The sequence below is a fragment of the Crinia signifera genome, chromosome 6 (genome assembly GCF_055691185.1).
Source record: "Crinia signifera chromosome 6, ASM5569118v1, whole genome shotgun sequence".
Taxonomy (NCBI): domain Eukaryota; kingdom Metazoa; phylum Chordata; class Amphibia; order Anura; family Myobatrachidae; genus Crinia; species Crinia signifera.
The window spans coordinates 126,054,315-126,077,375 of NC_139222.1; the positions used below are offsets into that span (position 1 = coordinate 126,054,315).

At 45.2% G+C, this 23,061-nt stretch overlaps 1 protein-coding gene across 4 annotated transcripts in view; it reads right to left on the reverse strand.

Annotated features, from left to right (window-relative positions):
* Window positions 1-23,061, reverse strand: part of CALCOCO2 (calcium binding and coiled-coil domain 2) — an 88,259-nt gene that overhangs the window by 11,668 nt on the left and 53,530 nt on the right. For 3 of the 4 annotated variants that reach the window (XM_083147053.1, XM_083147052.1, XM_083147050.1), the window contains 8 exons: window positions 21,395-21,463; window positions 20,109-20,216; window positions 18,536-18,604; window positions 16,875-16,964; window positions 14,277-14,345; window positions 13,651-13,749; window positions 11,542-11,610; window positions 1,806-1,904 (listed from right to left, as the gene is read on the reverse strand). In XM_083147053.1, the coding sequence (XP_083003179.1) occupies window positions 1,806-1,904; window positions 11,542-11,610; window positions 13,651-13,749; window positions 14,277-14,345; window positions 16,875-16,964; window positions 18,536-18,604; window positions 20,109-20,216; window positions 21,395-21,463 (672 nt within the window). The remainder of the gene's footprint in view (window positions 1-1,805; window positions 1,905-11,541; window positions 11,611-13,650; window positions 13,750-14,276; window positions 14,346-16,874; window positions 16,965-18,535; window positions 18,605-20,108; window positions 20,217-21,394; window positions 21,464-23,061) is intronic. The other variant, XM_083147051.1, reaches the window with a different exon arrangement.

Consider the following 23,061-nt stretch of genomic DNA (forward strand, 5'->3'; position numbering starts at 1 on the left):
GACCGGGGTCCATCTCCAGACCGCAAAGGACAGAGATGCGGACTGTCTACTCACTCCTGAAACTGCAGTGGTCCCAGGAATGCATTGTGGCGGGTGCGTGGGTAACATCACCGCACACCTGCGCACCGCTTGTAAGGAGCTCAGTCAGCTCCATGTGGCGAAGCTGAGGGCCCAGCGGTAGCAGCAGTGTCAGGAGGGCACAGTGACAGCAAGAGGGCCCAGCAGGAGCAGCGGGGATTGTGACAGACAACTCCCTGTAAGTTTTAATATATGATGGGAGTATTGTTTTTTTAATGGCTGCTATGCAGTGGGAGGGGAATGGGGAGGGGGGTCTCTTCAAAGTAGTACATCAAGTCCAGAACAAAGGCCCATTAAATTACCTACCCCCCGCAAGTAGGCAGAGAATATAATTCAGTAACAGGGCAGGGGCAAAGCTACGATCGCAATGTGTGATCAGACAAAATAAAATGAAAACACTTGTTCCATCAGATGGGGGGGGGGGGGGCTGCTAGGGGCTGTGAAAAATTGTATTATTGTATTATTATCATTATTATAACAGGACACCACAGGTTGCTCCCCCTGCATAATACCAGGACACCACAGGCTGCTCCCCATGCATAATACCAGGACACCACAGGCTGCTCCCCCAGCATAATACCAGGCCACCACAGGCTTCTCCCTCAGCATAAAACCAGGACCCCACAGGCTGCTCCCCCAGCATAAAACCAGGACCCCACAGGCTGCTCCCCCAGCATAAAACCAGGACCCCACAGGCTTCTCCCCCAGCATAAAACCAGGACCCCACAGGCTGCTCCCCCAGCATAAAACCAGGACCCCACAGGCTGCTCTCCCAGCATAAAACCAGGACCCCACAGGCTGCTCCCCATGCATAAAACCAGGACACCACAGGCTGCTCCCCATGCATAAAACCAGGACACCACAGGCTGCTCCCCCAGCATAAAACCAGGACACCACAGGCTGCTCCCCCAGCATAAAACCAGGACACCACAGGCTGCTCCCCCAGCATAAAACCAGGACACCACAGGCTGCTCCCCCAGCATAAACCAGGACACCACAGGCTGTTCCCCCAGCATAAAACCAGGACACCACAGGCTGCTCTCTCTGCATAATGAAAGGTCACAACAGGCTGCACATTAAAAGGGGGACACCACAGGAAACAGCAGAAATGTTGTTGCTGCAGCTCCGCGCTTCTCTGCCCTGCTTAGTGCATACTTGGTCGCGGCCACAGTCCCCATCCTCCCCGTAGACGGCGGCAATGTTTTGAAAGCCGGCGGCGGCAAAGGTAAAACGGCCGCGGCCCGCAAAACTCTTGTTAGAGTGGCCTAGGGGGCAGATGGCAGCCTGCCCCCCGGCCCAGCCCGCCCCTGCCTCTGTGCCCATATAACAGATATTTGATTTTCTGTTTTGTGGACCTTGATCAAAATAATTTGAAATATTCGGACGCCGTTAAAAATTACTTGCCTACCCCTGATCTAGACAGTAACAAAGGATAAATGCAAGCATTACCTTGACAGGAACGTGATAGACAGTTAAGTGTACAGTGTGCCCTGTAATCCATTATATGAAATGATGAGGAGGTATGTACATACATATTGTCTGCCCATGTTTCCACTATATGTACTGCAGCAGTCCAGTTGTAGGCATATATAGCTTTAAGGAAAAGGCGGCTGATATATATGAAAAATCTGAAGTCTGGTAATAAGGGATTATCACAAGCATATGGTATTTTTTTTATAACAGTAGAAATTAGCAATATTACTGAGGAATGTTAAGCATAAATTTACCTGCTGCTGAGCCAAATTTTCTTCCAGATTGGACATCTTCTCTTCAATGTATTTGAGCTGTTCTTGCAGTTCTTTCTCTGCAGCCATGGCTGTTTTATTCTGAGAGAAATTACAGTAAATTTACATGAAAACAATACATACAAAAAAAAATTAATAATAATAAAGTATATATAAATAACATAAAAACAGAGTGAGTGTTATGTCTGTTTCTCTTTCCATGTATATCACCACTAGGGGCATCAGGCACCTGTGGACTTATCTCTCTGGGCGGTATTCAATGACCTGAATCGTTGGTCACAGTGATTCAGATTTTACATTCGCCAGCCATTCACCGGTTTTTTACGTCGATTCGCCAAGCGTAGGGAGTCGCCGGGACTAGCTGTGTCACCCTATTCAACGTGGCTGAGAATCGCCGCCCCCAACGGCGATTCTCAGCCAATCCGGCGTTTCCCTAAACAGCTTCAGTACTGTAAGAAATTGCAGTGAAATGCAAGAAAAATGCAAATTACCCTGAAAAAACGAATCCTATACAGCAGACTGCAAAAGCTGTGTAATCTCCGCAAACGCCAAACGAAGGAGTGAGGTGGGGAGGAGAATCATGGGTAAGTGAGGTGCACCATGGGTAAGAACATTGCTTTGTGGGAGAAAAAAAAAATACGAGAAAAAATTAAATATATATTTGTATAGCACTTCTACGACCATCACATCACACAAGGGCAGCAAATAATAATACATTACACTTGCAGAGTTAAATTGAACACTTAAAACCAATTATTTCACATGTTCCGATAAAAGTTCACCACAAAAAGATGACGAGGGACACTCGGTGAGGAACGGCGATATGAAACAAGAAATAAGAATCGCCAACTTCTCATTGAATACACTTTTGGCGATTCCCGTCGACTACCGGCGAATCCCCATGAAAATCCCTATACACAAAAAACGGCGATTTGTAGAGAATAACATTTGGCGATTGGTGCTTCATTCACCGGTCGTCATCGGCGAATAGAAGACGTTGAATAGGGTGATTCGCTTTTTCAGCTCAAAAAATCGCCAGCACACATGAAAAAAACACAGAATCGCCATAAAACTTGGCGATTCTGCCTCATTGAATACCGCCCTCTGTCTCCAGACTCTGAGGTATCAGGTGCCTGATGATTGGAGGCAATCTGCTCAATTGGACACCTGTGAGCGGTCTATTTAGTCCTCCCCAGACCAGCACTCAGGGCTGGTCATTGTTCTATGTTCCTGTTGTGGAAAGGAGTGTTTCCCTATCTGCCTTGTATCCTGTGCCTCGTGTATTGTGCCTCAGCCTCAGCCTTTTACAGCCATTACCTTGTGTCCTGTGCCTTGTATCCTGTGCCTTGTGTATTGTGCCTCAGCCTTCTACAGCCGTTGCCTCGTATCCTGTGCCTCGTGTATTGTGCCTCAGCCTTCTACAGCCGTTGCCTCGTGTCCCGTGCCTCAGCCTCCTACAGCCGTTGCCTTGTGTCCTGTGCCTCGTGTATTGTGCCTCAGCTTCCTACAGCCTGTGCCTCGTGCCTCGTGTCCTGTGTCTCATGTCTTGTGCCTCGTGCCTCAGCCTAAGCCTCAGCCAACTGCTGGACCGCCTGCATCTGTACCCGGTACCTCTGTGTTTATTCTGCTATCCAGCCACTTCGTATTTTGTTTCATAAAGTTTGTTCCTGTTTTCTGCATCAGTTCCTGTGTTCTTCGGTTTTTCAATAAAACACCCCGCATTCCCCTGCATCAGTTTGTTCGTTGGTTTTGTTTTTCCTGGAGCACCAAGGGTTAACCTAACATGACCAGCCAAAACAGACAAGAGAATACTAAGGATCATGTCAGTCTGGATTCTCTAATTAAAACCTTGTGTGCAGAGCTCCCAGGTGTTTGCAGGGTTGCTGATGACTCCTGTGAAAAAACTGCAATTAACCCTTTGCATGCAGACATCATTTTATTGCGTATTCAATTGACTCAAGTCTGTGTCTTTTTTCCTGACTTTCTGAAGAAAATGTCTGCATTGTTACAAGTTTATTCTGCTTCTGGTATTCCTGGACATGTGACAGCAAAACAATCCTCCATACCGCAAGAAGGGCCTACCAGTTATTCCTGTCCTCAAGATACTCTTTTACCATCTGTCGATGTGGCTCCTAATGTAGTCCATACACTAACTGGTGGTCCTCGTGCTCCGCTATCGGTTACAGAACATGCATTTCGCAGGAATAACTTTTTGTGTTTATATTGTGCCAGCCCTGAACACTTCTTGAACTCCTGTCCTCATCGCAGGCCTAAAATTGGGGAACTTCTGGCCAATCCCCAGCCAGAGTCTCTACCCAGAGCTGCCCAGCCAGAGTCTCTACCCAGAGCTGCCCAGCCAGAGTCTCTACCCAGAGCTGCCCAGCCAGAGTCTCTACCCAGAGCTGCCCAGCCAGAGTCTCTACCCAGAGCTGCCCAGCCAGAGTCTCTACCCAGAGCTGCCCAGCCAGAGTCTCTACCCAGAGCTGCCCAGCCAGAGTCTCTACCCAGAGCTGCCCAGCCAGAGTCTCTACCCAGAGCTGCCCAGCCAGAGTCTCTACCCAGAGCTGCCCAGCCAGAGTCTCTACCCAGAGCTGCCCAGCCAGAGTCTCTACCCAGAGCTGCCCAGCCAGAGTCTCTACCCAGAGCTGCCCAGCCAGAGTCTCCGATGTCCCGGTCTCCGCCAGAGGGCCCGATGTCCCGGTCTCCGCCAGAGGGCCCGTCTGTCTAGCCCCAGGAGGGGGTTCCGTCTGTCTAGCCCCAGGAGGGGGTCCTATCCAGCCCCAGGAGGGGGTCGCTACTGCCCTGGCCTCCGGGCCTGAGGACGCTACTGCCCTGGCCTCCGGGCCTGAGGACGCTACTGCCCTGGCCTCCGGGCCTGAGGACGCTACTGCCCTGGCCTCCGGGCCTGAGGACACTACTGCCCTGGCCTCCGGGCCTGAGGACGCTACTGCCCTGGCCTCCGGGCCTGTTGCCTCTGTGACTCCTGCGCCCCCCGGTCTTGAGTCCGCTCCTGCTGATTCCGTTGGGCATAAATTGAGGGACGCCGTGTCGGCCGTCAGTTGCAATGTTTTTTCTTTTAGAGCAATTCCACCCGATGTGCCAGAGGTCTGTGAGGGTCCACCCGACGTGCCAGAGGTCTGTGAGGGTCCACCCGACGCGCCAGTGATCCGAGAGGGTCCACCCGACGCGCCAGAGGTCCGAGAGGTTCCGCCTGATGTGCCAGAGGTCCGAGAGGTTCCGCCTGACGTGCCAGAGATCCGAGGGGTTCCGCCTGACGTGCCAGAGATCCGAGGGGTTCCGCCTGACGTGCCAGAGATCCGAGGGGTTCCGCTTGACGTGCCAGGGGTTCGAGAAGGGGACACCAGTACCACAACCCCAGGCATAGTCTTCGATGACACGGGGTATATTCCCGGAACTATCTTTTTTGATGGGAATATTTCCACGCTTAGTGCCTTTTTCTGCCAGCCTTGGGAAGGTACAAATATGGAGGAATTGATTGGCCATATGCTGATGAGGTTTAGAGGGGAGGCACTGGCATGGGCGAATTTTTTGGTGGAGTCTAAAGATCCAGCATTGCACGATTTGACTGCCTTCACTGAAGCAATTACCAAAAGGTTCGGTCCACCCGAGGTTTGGGACATTCTAAAAGACTCCCTCCAGGCCGCTGGGCTCTGTAAGGCTGCCCCGTCGGGTACTAAGAGAAACAAGAAGAACAGGAGGAAAAGATGACTCTTAAGGCGTCTGGAATCCGCCTTCTTCTGGGGGGCATTATGTTATGTCTGTTTCTCTTTTCATGTATATCACCACTAGGGGCATCAGGCACCTGTGGACTTATCTCTCTGTCTCCAGACTCTGAGGTATCAGGTGCCTGATGATTGGAGGCAATCTGCTCAATTGGACACCTGTGAGCGGTCTATTTAGTCCTCCCCAGACCAGCACTCAGGGCTGGTCATTGTTCTATGTTCCTGTTGTGGAAAGGAGTGTTTCCCTATCTGCCTTGTATCCTGTGCCTCGTGTATTGTGCCTCAGCCTTCTACAGCCGTTGCCTCGTATCCTGTGCCTCGTGTATTGTGCCTCAGCCTTCTACAGCCGTTGCCTCGTGTCCCGTGTCTTGTGCCTCAGCCTCCTACAGCCGTTGCCTTGTGTCCTGTGCCTCGTGTATTGTGCCTCAGCTTCCTACAGCCTGTGCCTCGTGTCCTGTGTCTCATGTCTTGTGCCTCGTGCCTCAGCCTAAGCCTCAGCCAACTGCTGGACCGCCTGCATCTGTACCCGGTACCTCTGTGTTTATTCTGCTATCCAGCCACTTCGTATTTTGTTTCATAAAGTTTGTTCCTGTTTTCTGCATCAGTTCCTGTGTTCTTCGGTTTTTCAATAAAACACCCCGCATTCCCCTGCATCAGTTTGTTTGTTGGTTTTGTTTTTCCTGGAGCACCAAGGGTTAACCTAACAGTGAGTCCAAAAATAATGTCACTTCTACAGCCCAGGGGCGGGATGTTGTAACATCCGCAGCCCTCTATCGCCCCTCTTCGCCGGCCACCACATTTTTAATAACGGCATATGTTCTAACATATGCGGTTATTAACGCAAGGGACAGTTCTTGCGATAAGAGCTGTCCCTTGCGATGCGGTGCCGGCACTGGACTTCCTGGTCTGTGACCCGGGAGTCCATCTGCGCATGCGCAGAGTGATGCGCCAGCCGCAGAGCATGCTGGGAGGGATCCGTGACGGATCCCTCAAACAGCGCTGCGGTAAGAAGCCCATAGGCTTCTGCAGGGAATCGCCAGCTTTTGCAGCGCTGCCACTGCGGAAGGGGGTTAGAGCATACAGAAATGCGGTAAAAACCCTGATAACGGGGTTTTTACCGCATTTCTGTCTTAGAAAATCGCCCCCCAGATGATTTAACCCTGACATACTTCCTGGTTACTTAAAGTGAAACTGTGCTATTCATTTATATAGTTTTATGCGACACAACCATGCTTAATTGTGCTGTCTACTATTGGAAAAATATCCTTAATATAACCTGCCCTGGTGTCATAATTAGCCACACTGCTTGATTAATACTTTAATAATGTTTATGCTGCAATTAGTTATATTGTTACAGCGAGATTAGCAATTGTTCCACAGCATTTTGCATTTTTCCAAATGATCTTTTAAAAAGAGAGTGATGGATGAGTTGCATGTGCAGATGTGAACTTAATAAAATCTAATTGTGTATTGACATCTTGTTCTAATTGCCTTCCATATTGTGAATACGAAGGTATGAGGCAAATGTGTACACATAACTATAGTATGTTCTGCAGCACAGTTCAAAATTCAAAAAGGGGAGGCACAGCAACTGCCACCAATTGCATTTTCAAACTGGCAGTTGGTGTTTCTCCCCTATTTAAATTTTGGACTGTGCTGCAGCCACTCCTCTGCAGCCACCACTGGTCATATCTATTAGCACAGGGAGTGGCGGTGGATGATGTTAGATGACCGGACAACCTACTTTTTTTTTTTTTAAGCTGTAGATATATATGTATATTTAAAATTTAATATTTATGTTATTTATTTTATTTAAAAAAAACAAAAACATCATTTCTATTTGATTTTAGGGGGGAAAAATTTATCAATTAAGCGGTTAAAATAAATTTCTGGTAATCCATCCAGGAAAGTTGTGTTCTGCTTTATTGTTATTATTGTTGTTGTGGTTCCACTTGTTCACATTGTATTCTTTGGTATTTATGTGGCAAACTGCAACTCTGGTACTCCCCACAGCAAACTAAACACTCATTGCCAAATTTGGCATTTGTTATACACTTAACTGACAATTTTCTTCCCCTTGAACCTTTAAGAAAATGTTTATTTTTATTTTATTTAATAAAGTTAAATTATTTTTAAAGATATATTTATATAATTGAAAAAATATATATATAAACTTAAAGTGCAGATAATCCCTGAGTTAAATGTAAAGTGAACACAACTTTTGGTAGAACTAGATTCACCAGAACTACACCTGTTACAGGGGCAAAGGGACGATAGCCCCCCCGGCTAGTTTTGGGGGGTATTCCTGGTGGTAGGGTTTGCTCACTGACGCCGGCCACAACTCTTCCCGCGCCCTCTCCACCAGCCTATGTCCACAGAAATCAGGGAGGTAAGAGGACGACTCACTGATGGGCGGCAGTGCTGCCCATCATGGCCTTATATTTGCCCATGCTCTACCCTTCTCCATGCATGTGGCTGAGTACAGAGTGTTCCAGATCAGGTAGTCAAGAGGCTGTAATGGCTTCTAATGATATGCACGCTGGCAGGGCCGGCGCTACCCACTCAGCAGCTCCTGCAAAGCAGGGAGGCGCCATGCTGAAAAGGCGCTTTCTCCCTCCCTGCTCTGCTAAACCTGCCTCAGCCCTCACTGTCACTGCCTCCTGCATGCCGCCCGCAGCGCCTGTCTGACAAGCAGGCGGCGGTATGGAGAGGCTGAGCAGCTGCCTGCACCGCGCACACACTGTCCTCCTCCTGCGACCTGCCCCCTCTTCCTCACGGACACTTGCGCATAGGCATGTAACGCTGTCTGTGAATGCCTGGTTGACATGTCATGTCCGGATCCGCCCCTACCCATTGCTCCCTGCGCCTGTCAGCTGTCATCAAATGACGAACAGGCAGCAGTGCCGCCTCCCCTTCCCGCTTCTCAGTGTGCTGTGCCAGTGCCACTGCCAGTCCTCAAAACTCCACCCCCTCTATCTCCTCCCCTCTTCTTCCATCTCCTCCTTCTCTCCCCTCCTTTCTCCCTCAGTCACGAGTGGTGTAATGGTGTCCTCAGCTTCCTGCCTAGGCAGATAGAAGAGGAGGGACTGCACAAGAGTTAAACAGCAAAAGAACAGTCTTTTATTATACATGTTTATAACAATTTTTTTAATAATTGTAGATGTTTTTATATTAATTTAGACACTTATTAAATAATGGGCTGGGTTATGTGCCTAAAGGTGGCCATTCACGCTGCAACGATTTTGGATTGCATCACACACAGATTGCATGCATGCCGTGCAATGCGATCTAGCCCATAACGCATTAGATTCTCGCAGCTTATATGGGCACCTTTAGTGCCTGCAACATTTTGAGACACAGCACTGAGATGGTGTATGCATACATGTACATGCACCAGAGATCCTCCATAGGATGACATGTTGCATACACTCCCACAATCGGGCTGCAGCTTGTTGCAAGGGCAATGTGAAAGGGAGCAAAATGTATGGTTCGCAGGAGGGCGCCGGACACCCTAGCACCGGCCCTGCACGCTGGCCTCCTTCCTGTTGGGAACAAGTGTAAGGGGATGTGCCATTGGTTGGCTCCTGCCCCTTCATGGAAGAAGATGACAGATCTGCAGCTGCTGATTTATCTATGATATTCATAATCACACAAATAGCCACATGAGTGTACATGTAAAAGAACAAGAGGGCAGAATATGCACATTGTGCATTGCTAATCCTATATTAGGGGTGATCAAAGAACTGACCTGGCTGGTACAAGGGTGGCATAACAGGATTAACACACAAAACTCTACTTGTGTATAATCTAGGTGTAGAGTGATGTTGCCTTGTTGCATAATGCATGCAAGGGCCATTATGCACACATAATGGCCCTTGCATGCATTGCATGTCTCAGTAGTTTATTCCTCGGGAGCAGGATATATAGGTACGGGACTGGGAAGGGGAGGAGTCAGGACTGGAGGGGGGGGGGTCAAGATTAAACCATAAACTGCCACCCCTAGAAGAAAAGTCTAGATCTGCCCCTGACCTGTTATGATGGAAAAATAGGATGAAAGAGTTGCAAGACAAAGCTGCCAGTTCACACTGGCCAAAGCTATGGCCTGCAGGAATTAAACCATTACATGTATATCATCGTCAGTGGTTCAGTGACATTTTGAAGAGACTCCAAGACCAAATATAAGGCCATGAATAACATCATGGATAACAATACAATGGCTTAATATTAAGGTCTGTAAGATGCAGACACATGTTCACCTTTTACATGTTTAATGTTGTAAAGATACAGTAAGGGCAGAGTCACCAGAATTCATGCCCGTGCCTGTATTTCACAGGATATTTACATAGAGCCCCACATCTCTAATTTTGGGCCTGTCTCTATTTGAATAGAAAAGAAAGGATGGATAAAATGTAAATGCCTTGATCCAAGCTGATATGCAAGAAGAAAAAGGAGACACAAAAAGTGAACTGGGACGCGGAACTCCCCAACACTCATACAAAATAATATACACCACGCAAATCAAGCGGCAGATATTACTCTCTCTAAGGTCCTAAGCATGGTCTGGATGACCAAACTAAAGGAAGGCTTATTCGTAGCCATATATGGCTGTAAAGGGGGGGGGGGGGGGGGAGAGAGTTGTACCTGTATTTCTATAACCAGCACCAGGCTCCGGGGCCAGTCCTGGTTCCCAAAATCTGGGGTACAAAATGAATAGTGGTCCCCTCCGTATTTTGTAAACCAGCCACTGCTGAGGGAGACTTTTTATATAAGCTCCCCAGCCAAAGCATTAATCCCTGACTGGTCAACCCAGGCCGGGACCCTGGGGGGAGTGGGGACCGCCCCTGCCCGGGCTGAAGCTCAGGGATGTCTTCAGTGCCATCGGGCGGTGGGCACCCGGCTGATATTCTTTTTTTTTTTTTTTTTACACATTTATGGCTAACTATTGAGTTAAGTTGTGGAACTACAAGTCTCAGCAAGTCTACCCGCATGCAGTGACTTGGCGAACCACAAGTCCCAGCATGTGGAGCATTAAAGGGTCCGCTGGGTCTTGTAGTTCTACAACTTAACCAATAGTGAAAGTAAAAATCCATTAGCGTACCTGTGAAAGCAACTTATATTCACCATGTCCTCCGGCAAAGATTGCTTCCTCTTCATTCTATGTAGGCATCCACGGGTTAGAAAAAACAAACCGACAGTCCCAACACCATAATGAACCGGAGGAGCCCCTAGTGTGTTTACACTTGTGGCTCCTCCCTAAAACTGGGGGATTTCCCAGTGATGTCATACACGGGTCCTCTCCCAGCCAGTCAGCAGCAGGCTCCGGGTGTGCTCCTCGGCTGATTGGCTTTTTGCGGCTCCATAGAAGCCCATGTTAAAGTTTACCATTGGCGTCTGCATGTCAGTTTCAACCTGCTGGTATTTTTAAATCACTCAGTAATATCCCGTACTATACCACGACACTTTTGTGGATCACGTTCTTTTTGTTTTTTATGTCACTACCATTTTATGTTATATTTGTCATGTGATTAAATTGTTCTTCACTATGCATTGCCTTTGAGAATACTATCTTCACTGAATTGGACATTGACCTGACACTACTGATAATGGATACCATCAGTGATGAGACTGAACATAGCGCTGGTTAAGTGGATACTAGAATTTGCTTTGTATGCATGGCTAAGGGAAGAGGGGCCCTCCTGATAGTATCTTGATTGACATAGCATCTGCATGCGCATGACTTCTTTATCTCTATCTGTTTACTAGAAAATTTCTGTAGCGTCCTAGTCACATCACATTGCTACTTAAGACACATTTTCAGCAAAAAATGCCTGATGCTAGCAGAGTTGCACAGCACGTGCAGGCTCACACCAGCCAGGCACCTCACACTGCGTGGCGTATTGAGGCTAGATGCATGAGGACACATCTGTATACACATTCTCTAATTTATTGCAGGTCAAGTCATGCTACCCTCTCACCTGTTTCACCTGTGATTCCTGTAACTTTTCATTTTGCTTCTTCTCATTCTCCAGCATGGTCATCTGCACCTTATGTGATAGAGCATACATTTGATAACTTATAACAAACAACCTGTGAAATATGTTTGTGAAATAAAACACGTTCCATAAAGGAACATCCTCTTACTAATCAAAAAGTGTCACTATGGGCCTTATTTTGGTTCATTCTTTCTGACAAAATCCTTCTTAGATGGACAAAACCATGTGCACTGCAGGGGGGGCAGATGTAACATGTGCAGAGAGAATTAGATTTGGGTGAGTAATTTTGTTTCTGTGCAGGGAAAATACTGACTGCTTTATTTTTACACTGCAATATAGATCTCACTTTGAAGTAAAACCCCACCCAAATCTAATTCTCTCTGCACATGTTACATCTGCCCCACCTGCAGTGCACATGGTTTTGCCCATCTAAGAAGGATTTTGTCAGAAAGAATGAACCAAAATAAGGCCCTATGTGATGTTTATACAGGTTGAGTATCCCCTATCCGAAATGCTCGGGACCGCGAGCATTTCGGATAGGGGAATTTTCCGGTTTTTAGAATATTTTTTTTTAAGCCATACTTACCTGTCCCCGGGCGTCCCTCGGCGTCCACGCAGTCCCCGGGCGTCCACAGCAGGCCTCCGGCATCTTCTCCTGGTCTCCAGCGGTCCCAGGAATGCATTGCGCGAGTGTGCGCGCGCACCAGTGACGTCACCGGCGCGCGCGCACACTCGCGCAATGCATTCCTGGGACCGCTGGAGACCCTGGAGAAGATGCCGGAGGCCTGCTGTGGACGCCCGGGGACTTGGTAAGTATGAAAAGAGGGTTAGGGGTTAAAAAAAAAAAAATTCCAATGATTCCAAAAACCACGGTTTTTGGAATAATTCGGATAAGGGATGCACGGATAGGGGATACTCAACCTGTATTGGTTTATTTATAAAAAAAATGCAGTTATATAAAACAAATAGTCTATAGTCCTTATATTAATTGGTTCACTTTTACTATTGGTTTATGAGTGCAGTTTTTGGCCCTCGCCATCTGTTGCTCAATGTAAATGCAAAACAATACATGATTAGTTCATGCATATTAGAAAATTACTTTACATACATATAAATAAATATAAAATAATGTTTATGAAGACCAAGCACTATCCTTAAATCCTGGGAATAAGTTTTTGCTGTTGAGTAAACATTTAAGCGTACTACAGTACTATTCGGCATAACTTTTATATCCCACTGTCTGTTTCTTGCAGTGCAGCATCTCAGAATGTCAATGTCTTCTAATATAGTCTAGTAAGAAACACATATATCCTCTGTAGTCCTTTGTGAAATGGGGCAGAATCACCAGCAGATATAGTCACCTTGCATATTGAAATAAGGCTGGTAACCAGCTTTCACTAAAATAATATTATGTCAAGCAATACTACAGCAGCAATATGAACCTGGATGACCTTCAAAGAGTCTGGGTAACCTTCGCAATCTCTTACAAAACAGTGTCTATTTGGGTCCAAACTATAGCTGATCAAGTTTAATTGAAGGTGGAAATAGCCAAAATCAGAAAAAAATCACTTACAGACTGTAAAAGCAATTAATAAACATACTTTGCTGAATGTTTTACAGTGTACAGTATCCCAGTGTGCCTTACTGAGAACTGAAATATAATGAAAAATGTAAGCGCTCTCACATAAACAAGAAAAGTGTATCAAATTATTTACATGCAGTGGAGGTGGCAATGTCTTGTGTAGTGCCAATATCCATGAAAATTCTGTCTAGATCAATTTAGTAGGAACTAATGCTATTACTTATGTGGGCCATGCAGCTATGGCGCCAAATCCCCATTCTGCTGATCCGAGTGTCGATCCAATCTACTAACTGGTGACCATTGATGCTCGGTGATCCGTTGGCAGATCAGGAGAAACTGGCATGTTAAAAGTCCCCAACTAGCCAATCCCCAACAATCTTTGGACAGAATCCAATTCTGAGTTTTTTTTTATCCCCCGCCAACAGCAGAATGGAGAATTACCCTAATTTATACTTGTATGAACCCCATTAGTGATGAAATACTCTGTGAAGTGCTTAGCTTAAGTTCACCTGTTGCTGATCCAGCTTTTGTTTCATAATGGCCAATTCCTCCTCAGCAGATTTAAGGTGTTCTCCCATTTCTCTCTCTGCATCCTTAGCTGTTTTGCTCTGAGTGAATTGAAGAGTTAAATAAAAACAATAATTAAATCTGGGGTCAGGAGTTATTTTACATGACATGAAAATTGGCCAGAATAATGTCACCTCTTTACCATCTTCAGATGGCATTAGCCTATTTAAGTCAAGGAAAACCAGAAAGGTTTTGTTTGATACATGACTGGTCAGACTACTCAGTTCAGATGCATTGGGGTTTTACAGAGGCTTCAAAATGAGTCAATTACCAAATTCTGTTTTCATACAGATGGTGATTTAGCGTTGACTCTTTATAAATATACCCCAACTGAGAAGTTGGGATTTACAAATATGGCCTTCCCCTTTCAGTTTTCATCTTGGTGGATACAAACAGAAAAGCTGTTCCTGTTTACGGGAATTCATAAAGATACACAGATATCCTCTATGTAAAACACTGTTTAATTAGCTTTTATAGTAATATAATTTTATGTTTTAAAAAGGTCTAAAATCTGTTTACTTTTCAGTATGCTTCATTTAATGTGTGCCAAAGGCATGGCACTTATTACCTGTTTAGCCAAAGTTTCCTGTAATTTTTCATTCTGCTTCTTTTCCTCCTCTAGTGTCCTCATCTGCACCTTGTATGACAGAGTAGGGGAATTTATTACAATCACACTATTTCAATCTTTGTGAGATGTAATGGAGTGTATAAGCCACAACATTTGCAGCATCCTCTTACTAATCAAAAATAATCATGGTCACAAGTCAATTATTTGGTTCATATATGCAGATGACTGCAGTCAGGATATGAGCCTTATAACTGGCCCTCGTGATCCTGTACACAGCAATCTACATTTAGCCAATGTTTGTTAGAAAGTAACTCCACACTGTCACATTTCTATAAATATGGGGTGACATTGAATAGAATGCGATTTTTTTCGGACTTTCAAAATCGCCCGCTGTCGGACTTTTTAAAATCAAATTTTTTGCAGAGAATTCGCATATTTAATGAGGTGCATATTCCGGAGAAAAAAGTGTGATAATGTGCAATTTTTAGGCATGAAAATGTGCGAATTTGATGTAATGTGCGCTTTTGTGTTTATAAAAAAAAATGGTATGAGGTCCTCCTGAGCATAACCAGCCCTGGGCGAATTGAGCTGGACCTGGCTCCAAAAATACAGGGGACAAAAAGCGTAGGGGTCCCCCGTATTTCTGAAACCAGCCACGGACTCTTGGACCGGTCCTGGTTCCAAAAATACGGGGGACAAAAAAATCTGGGGGCCCCCTGTATTTTGAAACCAGCACCGGGCTCCAACAGCCTGTGGTGTCATGCCACACTTTTTTATATAAGGACCCCCGGCCGAAACATGAGCACTGTGCTCATGTTTCGGCCGGGGGACGTTATATAAAAAGTGTCCCCCGGCTGTGGCATGACAACGCGGGTCAGCCTTGGATGGGGTACCTGGAGGAGTGGGGACCCCCCCCAATAAAGGGGTCCCCCCAGGCTTCACCCGTCCAGGGCTGAAGCCCGGGGCTTTCACCGGCGTCCGCGGCCAGTGGAAGCCGGCCTCATAGTGTTAATTCTAACATTGCTTTTGCAGGAGAACTACAAGTGCCAGCAGACCTCCTCCGCATGCTGGGACTTGTAGAACCACAAGTTCCAGCATGCGGGGCATTAATGGGCCCGCTGGGACTTGTAGTCCACCTGTAAAAAAAAATTTAAAATAAAACACACACACACCAGAAAAGTATAACTTTATTTCACACACAAACACACACCTTCACCAATATATTTACCAATCCAGGATCCAGCACTGGTCTCCCTCCTGCATAGCCAGCTCACCCCATACTGACAGCGGGGTGAGCCGGCTTTCTCCGGTGCAGCTCTCACCTTCTGTAGCGCTGTCCCAGTGCTACAGAGGCTGATAGCATGATTGGCCAATGCGTCTCCATGGAGACGCATAGCTCAGCCAATCATGGAGACGGATTGGCCAATCACGCTATCAGCCTCTGTAGCGTTGGGACATTAAATATGTGAATTGTATACTTTTCAATGGGAAAACATCTGGATGCGAGTTCCGGCGTGACTAAAAATCACACTTTCACAATGTGCAATTTCACGTCAAAATCAGCGGTTTTTGCAGTTTTTTTGCATCTCGTTAAAAATGAGAATTCAGGGAAAAGCGCGATTTCTGCCGTTTTGGCAAAAAACCCGCAAAAATCAAATTTTTGCATCTCATTAAATGTCACCCATGATGTTTATTGCTGGTAAATTACGTTTTATTTTTTCCCCCAAATATATATACTGATAAGCATGAAACATGCCTGATCCATGACAACTCATGCAACAATATTAACATCTACATTTCATTAATTCCATAATCTCTTAAAGCCCACACATACAAGACGACCCACACCACGGCAATATAGTAAATGATATCAGCCGCAGGTGGACGAATTTGGCATACACATTGAACGATGTTTGTAAATGATATTGTTCAGTGACAACACCTGGACCTGCTGAACATACATGTTCTGCTAAAAAGGGGGAATATCTTTTACAAAAAGTCTGGGGTGTATGGGGCTATGTATTTGCTCAGTTATTGTGTATACTGACATTTCAATTATCACTCAGTTTTTACAATGTTTGTTCTAGAAAAAAGGAATAGTCTTAAGCTGTGTACACATGGTGCAATTTTAGCACATATCGCCGCTGGCAATAAGGTCGCTGAGCGACCATATTGCCAGTGATTTGTATGTGCTGTGGTCGATAAATCGCCGGGTGCGCACTGCCATGTTCAGCCCCTAATGGTCGCTGGTCTCAGGAGCATGCTCCTGTGACCAGCTATTTCACCCTGCGGCTCCCCGGCAGAGTCTCCTTTTTATCTCACAGCTTTAACTAGAAAAGTAGCAGAGATACTGTATATAAATAAGTAACTGCTGCAGTAAATATAATATAGGTTCTCAATAAACAGACAAACACATGAGTGGCGAAGCCTATTAATTCAGTAGGAACTAGTAGTTACTGAGAGATGCTACCGTAACGTTACTATTTCCTCTGAATTGATCCACTACATAATATCAGGTTGTCTGGCAAAATGGCTTCCTCTGCTGAGTGTAGGTGACAGGTACACTTGCAGGCCAATCTGTGTTAAGCTTCAATTCACCTGCTGCTTATGCTCCAGGATAGACCGCTTCTCTTCAGTCAATGTGAGCTGCTCTTGCAGTGATCTCTCAGAGTCCAGCACTGTCTTATTCTGTGTAAAGTGAATTGTGCAGTTAAATGGAAGCAGTTAATAAATCTAGCATCAGAAGATACTAATCATTACATGGAAATATGGCGGTCCTAAGAAACATGTTTGACCCCATTCAGTGTCACATATAGCTGCCCCTCCTTCCTCAGATCCAGAAGCACAATGGGCCCAGTGCTAAAGAGCTCAGTGCACACGGTCTCTAGTAAACCTCCATAACCTGTAACAAAAGACTGGGTAGATACAGCTTGCAGACAGCAAAGTGTCGACATTGACAAATGGTCAACATGCACAAGGAGGACATTGACAAAAAAGGTCAACATTAATTTTTCAAGGGTTTTTTGGTGTCAGGGTGGACACCTGAGTATGTGGATCCTCAGTTAGTGTTCCGTCTAGCTCACCACTCGCCATGCTTTGAGTTAGGTGCCTAGCTCAGCACACTTTACTGTTCCCAATCGGAATCCACATGGATGGGAAAGTATGAAAAAGCTAAACAATATACATATAAACAAAAATAACATGTAGACTTTTTTCTTGTGTTAACATTCCCAATGGTGGCCTTTTGCTTGGGTTAACCTTTTCAACATTGACCTTCCCCATGTCGACCTAGACATTGTGTGTCAGCCATCCCAAAAGACCGTGAGCTCCATGCAAAAGGGTCCCAACTTCAGGGTTAGTTCTGTTTGCTACACCATAGAAGAGACATATTGGGGATTAGAGGAATGGTTGTGGATAACACCTTAAAAATGATTATTTCTGTATATGGTGATACCATTTCAAGGGCAAAAACAAAAGGTGATCTGTAAACTATGGTAGCACTGCTGTTAGGTTATGTTATATATGATATTTAGTACCATTTGTTTAGCACTGTTAGTACTTTTAACATCAAAATCTGTTTAGAGTTTAATATCATATGGGGGCGGGGGGGGGGGGATTTAATGAGCTCCCCCAGTCATCCAGGCAAAGATGCTAGAATGCTCCAGGGTTCTGTGGACAGCCTGGACTGATGGCATTGGTAATATACTAGTCTACTCGTCGACCAAATTATAACAGAGTGGGCACTAACTGAGAAGTGAAGGTTTGCAAAAATAGATTCCCCTTTAATTTTCCTTTTGGAGACATTAATACACACAGAAACACAGTTATCCTGGCTACACACTGAAGCGATTCCCGCGTCTGCGGATATAGTTATATTATAAGAGCTGTGCCATGGTAGAATGATATAGCGCATACACACTGACCAATATCGTTCAGTGACGTCAACCTCTCCGTACATGCAGCCACTGCCGATATTGTCAGATTAAGCTTCATATACAGAAGTCAGGGAGGGTTCAGTGGCGTAACAATAGCCCCGCAGACCCCGTGGTGGCGGGGAGGCGCTGAGTAAGTGTGGGCGCCGGGGGCCTGCGGGGGCTATCCCTGCACTGCACCGATGCTGCCTGCTGGGACCTGCCTTACCCCTCCCCACTTGCCGCTACGTCTGTGGCCGGGACCCACAGATCTACTTATCTGCGATCCCGGCACGCCTCCTGGCTCCCTGCTAATGAAAAATAGCCCTGTAGGCCCGAGTCTCTTACCTGCTTTACACTTAATTCTTGTAACTTTCCTCTCTGCTTCTTCTCATTTTCTAGGGTTTTTATCTGCACCTATTGTGATAAAGCATAATGTTAGGCTGTGCAGACCTTTGTACAATATACTATTTCATCGGTGTGCAGACTTTAGTACAATGGGCCTGATTCAGACCTGTTTGCTAGGCTGCATATACTGGAGCCTGCTCGCCAGCATGAGAGTGGAGGTGTGTGCATAAACATCCACCCACATGCAGCTCACATGCAGCTGAACGGAAGAGATATCATGCCATGGTTGCTCACCATCGAATGATTTCTCTTCCATTCGCTAAGAAAGGTCACAGTCAAGATTGACTTTTATTTTGCCTGGAGATGGCGGAGTTGACATTGTGTGACGTAAGCCGCCCGCCCAAAACAGGCATCGACCAACCTGCGGTCGCAGGGGAACTCTCAGAGTTTTCATGGGCGCACTCACCATTTTTGTGGGCACACCCATGAAACGCCCATGCCAGAGTGAACAGTCCAGTGAATGCGAAACTCCCCGAAGCCGTCCGCTCTCAGGGTTTGGGCATGCGCATACCCCGAACATTGGGGACGGAGCCAAGTGAATTGGCCCCAATGTGCTATTTCATGGGTGTGCAGACTTTAGCACATTGCTCCAGGCACTTAAACCAGTACCGAGGGTATAACACCTATTAGTCATGGGTTTACCATAGGAGGAAATAGGCTAAACACTGATATTCTAATGCAGAAAGCATGGCCCACAGAATCCTTTGTACCATGAATGTATGTTATTTAAGTGTACAATAAAGGCCCATGGGGAAAATAACCATTTGTAATGTACTTTTAGTTTAATACTATCCTACTGTAGATATGTCTGCATGTTCTTCATACTTTATCTGCATTTTTCTTATATAGATACGGCTCTAAAAAGAATCATGCCACACAGACTAACACCAGAATGTTTAAATACATTTAATAATTACCCCTAACAATTATTAACCTTCCTAGGTGAAAATAAATCACCAGCATTTAATATTTGATTATTATAAAGACATGTTGACTCATGTTACAGAAGAGTCCACTGCTTTATTTATTAAACAATTTCTAAATAAGAGAGAACAGCCCTAAAAAATATCAGCCCCAGGGGTAAATGTAGAGGGTACCCCGGCCCTGAAGATCCCATCTTTCTTTTCCTGGGATTTCAATATCACCCACTACAAAGTATTGGGCACTTCAGCCACAATATGAGTTTATTGTTGCTGTAAATGCAACACCTTTGGCTGCTGACTCCAGTGCTTTTCTCCAACAGCAGGTTCCCTACAACAGAACTGTAGTCTGCCACCACCACAGCCATTCTCTCAAAACATGCCACTGCAATGTCCTAAACAACCCTCTACCCATAAAATTCCCAGCCAGCACCCATAAACATTAATCTCCCAAATGTAGCATTGACCCTTCCTACATGCACTGTTAACCTGCTGTGACCCCAAAACAAAGAAAAGTCCTCTGTACCAGAATCACGATACAGTTTGTATTATACTGTATATTAGTGATCTCACTGTGTAGGACATGTATGTACCTGAAGCACAGCCAGCTGATCTTGCAGGTTGGAAATGGACTCATTCGCACATGTGAGTTTTGTGCTTTTCTCCTTCAAACTGCATTCCAGATTATGGCACCTTTTTCTCTAAAGAAATCAAATCAGATCATTCTAGATAAAACATTGTCATGTACAGTGACTTTTGGTGTCCAAAGTGTTCCTCCTCTGTATAAACACATCTCTCTTCCCTTTTGATCTATGTCTGTCAGGCTTCAAAAACACTGTATACAGTAATTGCATCTCAAGATCTATATTTTGAATGATCATTGACACAAATGAGGAGGCCGCTGTTTATTAGAATGCAGCCTGTATTTTAGTAGAAGTTAGCATAATTTAGCTACTGTATGTGGCACAGGTTGATAGTAAACTGAAAGGCTGCTTTCTCATAATTTTGATTTAGGGGGTTATTCAGTCCGGATCACTGGGCTGCTAATTTGCAGAGCCCTGAAATCAGGTAGACGCCACCTAGATGAAGTGAAATAACGTCCTGTGCAAGGCTGCAAATTGGGAAAATTAGCTGGATCGTTGTTTTAATGCAAATCCATTTGCAAGCTGCTCACCATCTAATGATTTTTCCAGTATGTGCAATCTGTGCATAGCCCAGGTGTGTGATAGAAGCAGTGTGATCAGGGCCAGAGCTGACGTCACACGCCTTTCCCTTAAACACCCGGGCATGCTTGCGTTTTCCCTGACACTCCCAGAAAACCTGGGATGAAGTTACACCACTGCAGGGCGGGATTGAAAAATTACAGAAGCTGGTTGGCTAGTTTGAATCATAAAGAATATGTGCTACATGATACACCCTGCCCGATATAACCAACATGCAGGCGAGGTTCCATATGCGCGCACATTATGGAAACTGCCTATTTATACTCTTTACAGTTGTATTTGTGTCTAACTCTGCAGAACGCCCTTTGTATTTTGAACAAGAGCAAATGCTGTACATATATTTCTATAGTGCTTGTTGATGTTTGTGCAGCCATGTTTTATTATGAGAGCCGAGGACCAGTAGTTACTGAATGTATTGGTGTTTAGTGCTTCCCGCTGTACTCTAATAACTTTCCTTACAGCAGTTTTCAATGGCTGTGATAGTGCTGGAAGCAATGATTTTATTGTCCCCTAGATTTACTTATGTGCAGTAGCTCATCTTCTGTGATACACAACTTTATGTGGTGACATAAGCCTCATGCAGAGCTTATGTCTTCAGACGGAGCAGTAAGTTTGTGCATGGTCAGTAAGTCCATCAACCGTGCTTAGTCAATTACCTCTCCCTCCAGCAAATACTGTAACTCCTTATTCTGCTTCTTCTCAGTCTCAAGTGTCCACTCCTGCATCTTGTATTGGAAAGTGCAAAATAAACACTGATTGAGTTGACCAAGATGTTATTTTTTATGTTTAATATATAACCACAAGATAGACAAGACAATTTTCAAACTTAGGCATCATTCGTAGCTAAAGGGTGAAAATGTGGGCCGAAATACACTATGCAAGGGGAGCAAATGTTATTTTATTTTGAATGCCAGGAAAACCCACATACAGGGAAGTTTTCTTTTTACACTGCTATTTACAGTTGAGCCAGAAAGTGCTCCCCCTCCCAGTACTAAGTGGTGATAAGGTGCACACACACAGTGCGTTTTTTGCCCAGCGTGTATGCAGAGCGATGAGGGGGAAAATTGCATGTGCATCAGTGCTCATTGCCGGGCCATACACAATGGGCGGCTTTTGAGCTGAAAGCAGTTCAAATGGTAAAACGGAGCTGCTTTCAGCTCAGCATTGCCTTAACTTACTGTGAGGCCTTACTTACTGTAGGCGCACTGAACCTTGCAATGTGTATTCAGGTATTGTTTCAGTGGGTTTACCTTTAGTAAAGTCAGCCAGAATTCAAGACTCCAAAAGTGGTTAAGCAAAGCCAACCTACCTTTAGTAACTTTCCCCTGATTGTAAACAGGTGTGGTTCAATAGTAAGTAAGTAAAGTAAGTTTTATTTATATAGTGCACTTTCTCCAACAGGACTCGAGGCGCTTTACAGACATTAAAAATAACAATGCACATACTGCAATCCAAAGGGTTATCAGTACAAGGAACAGGCAACAATGGCTCAACAATAGATCTACAGTTAAATTTGATTTTGTTTTAAAAGCCTGTGTCAACCATTGTCCATGGCAACCTTTTAAATCTGTTGACCTTAAGCACTGTCCACCTGTTACCTGACAACCGTCTGACCCTGTCGACCTTTTCCATGTTGACCAATTGGGTCGACCTATTGACTATATTTTAACTATAGATCTATTATCAGATACCATTGTAAACGAGAGCTGATAGTAGCTATAATGCCAATTGTCATTATCTAGTTATGTTAAAGATAGGCAAAAGTTCATACAGGCATCACCTAAAGTCTATAAAGTCTATATGCCTCTCTTCAGTCAGCAGATACCTTTGTGCTATTTTTTATGAACCATCACAGAATTTGAGTCCTTAGGACTATGATGTTCCTAACGGAGGGACATTCAGGTGTTTATTTATACCATTTTCAGATCTCAATCCTGCGTCTGATCCGGGTCTGGCACTTTCACATTAAACTGGGTCAACCATTATACACAGGGCAACCCGGGTTTAACCCTTTTTATAACCCGGGTCTAATTGCTGGGTCGGACGACTTGGATTTTAAGCTTTGGCGCTTTAACACCGCACCTCGACCTGGGTCTATAAGGCAGCAACCTAGCAATTATCTGGGTCTGAGTGCGGTGTAGAAGGGGTATTACTAATATGGGAGTACTATTGAAGATGGGATGTTGTTATGGGCAACCAAATAGATTATGGGCCAGATGCACTAAGCTTCAAAAGTGATAAAATGGAGAGTGATAAACAGCCAGCCAATCAGCTCCTATCTGACATGTCACAGACTGTGTTTGAAAAATGTCAGGCAGGAGCT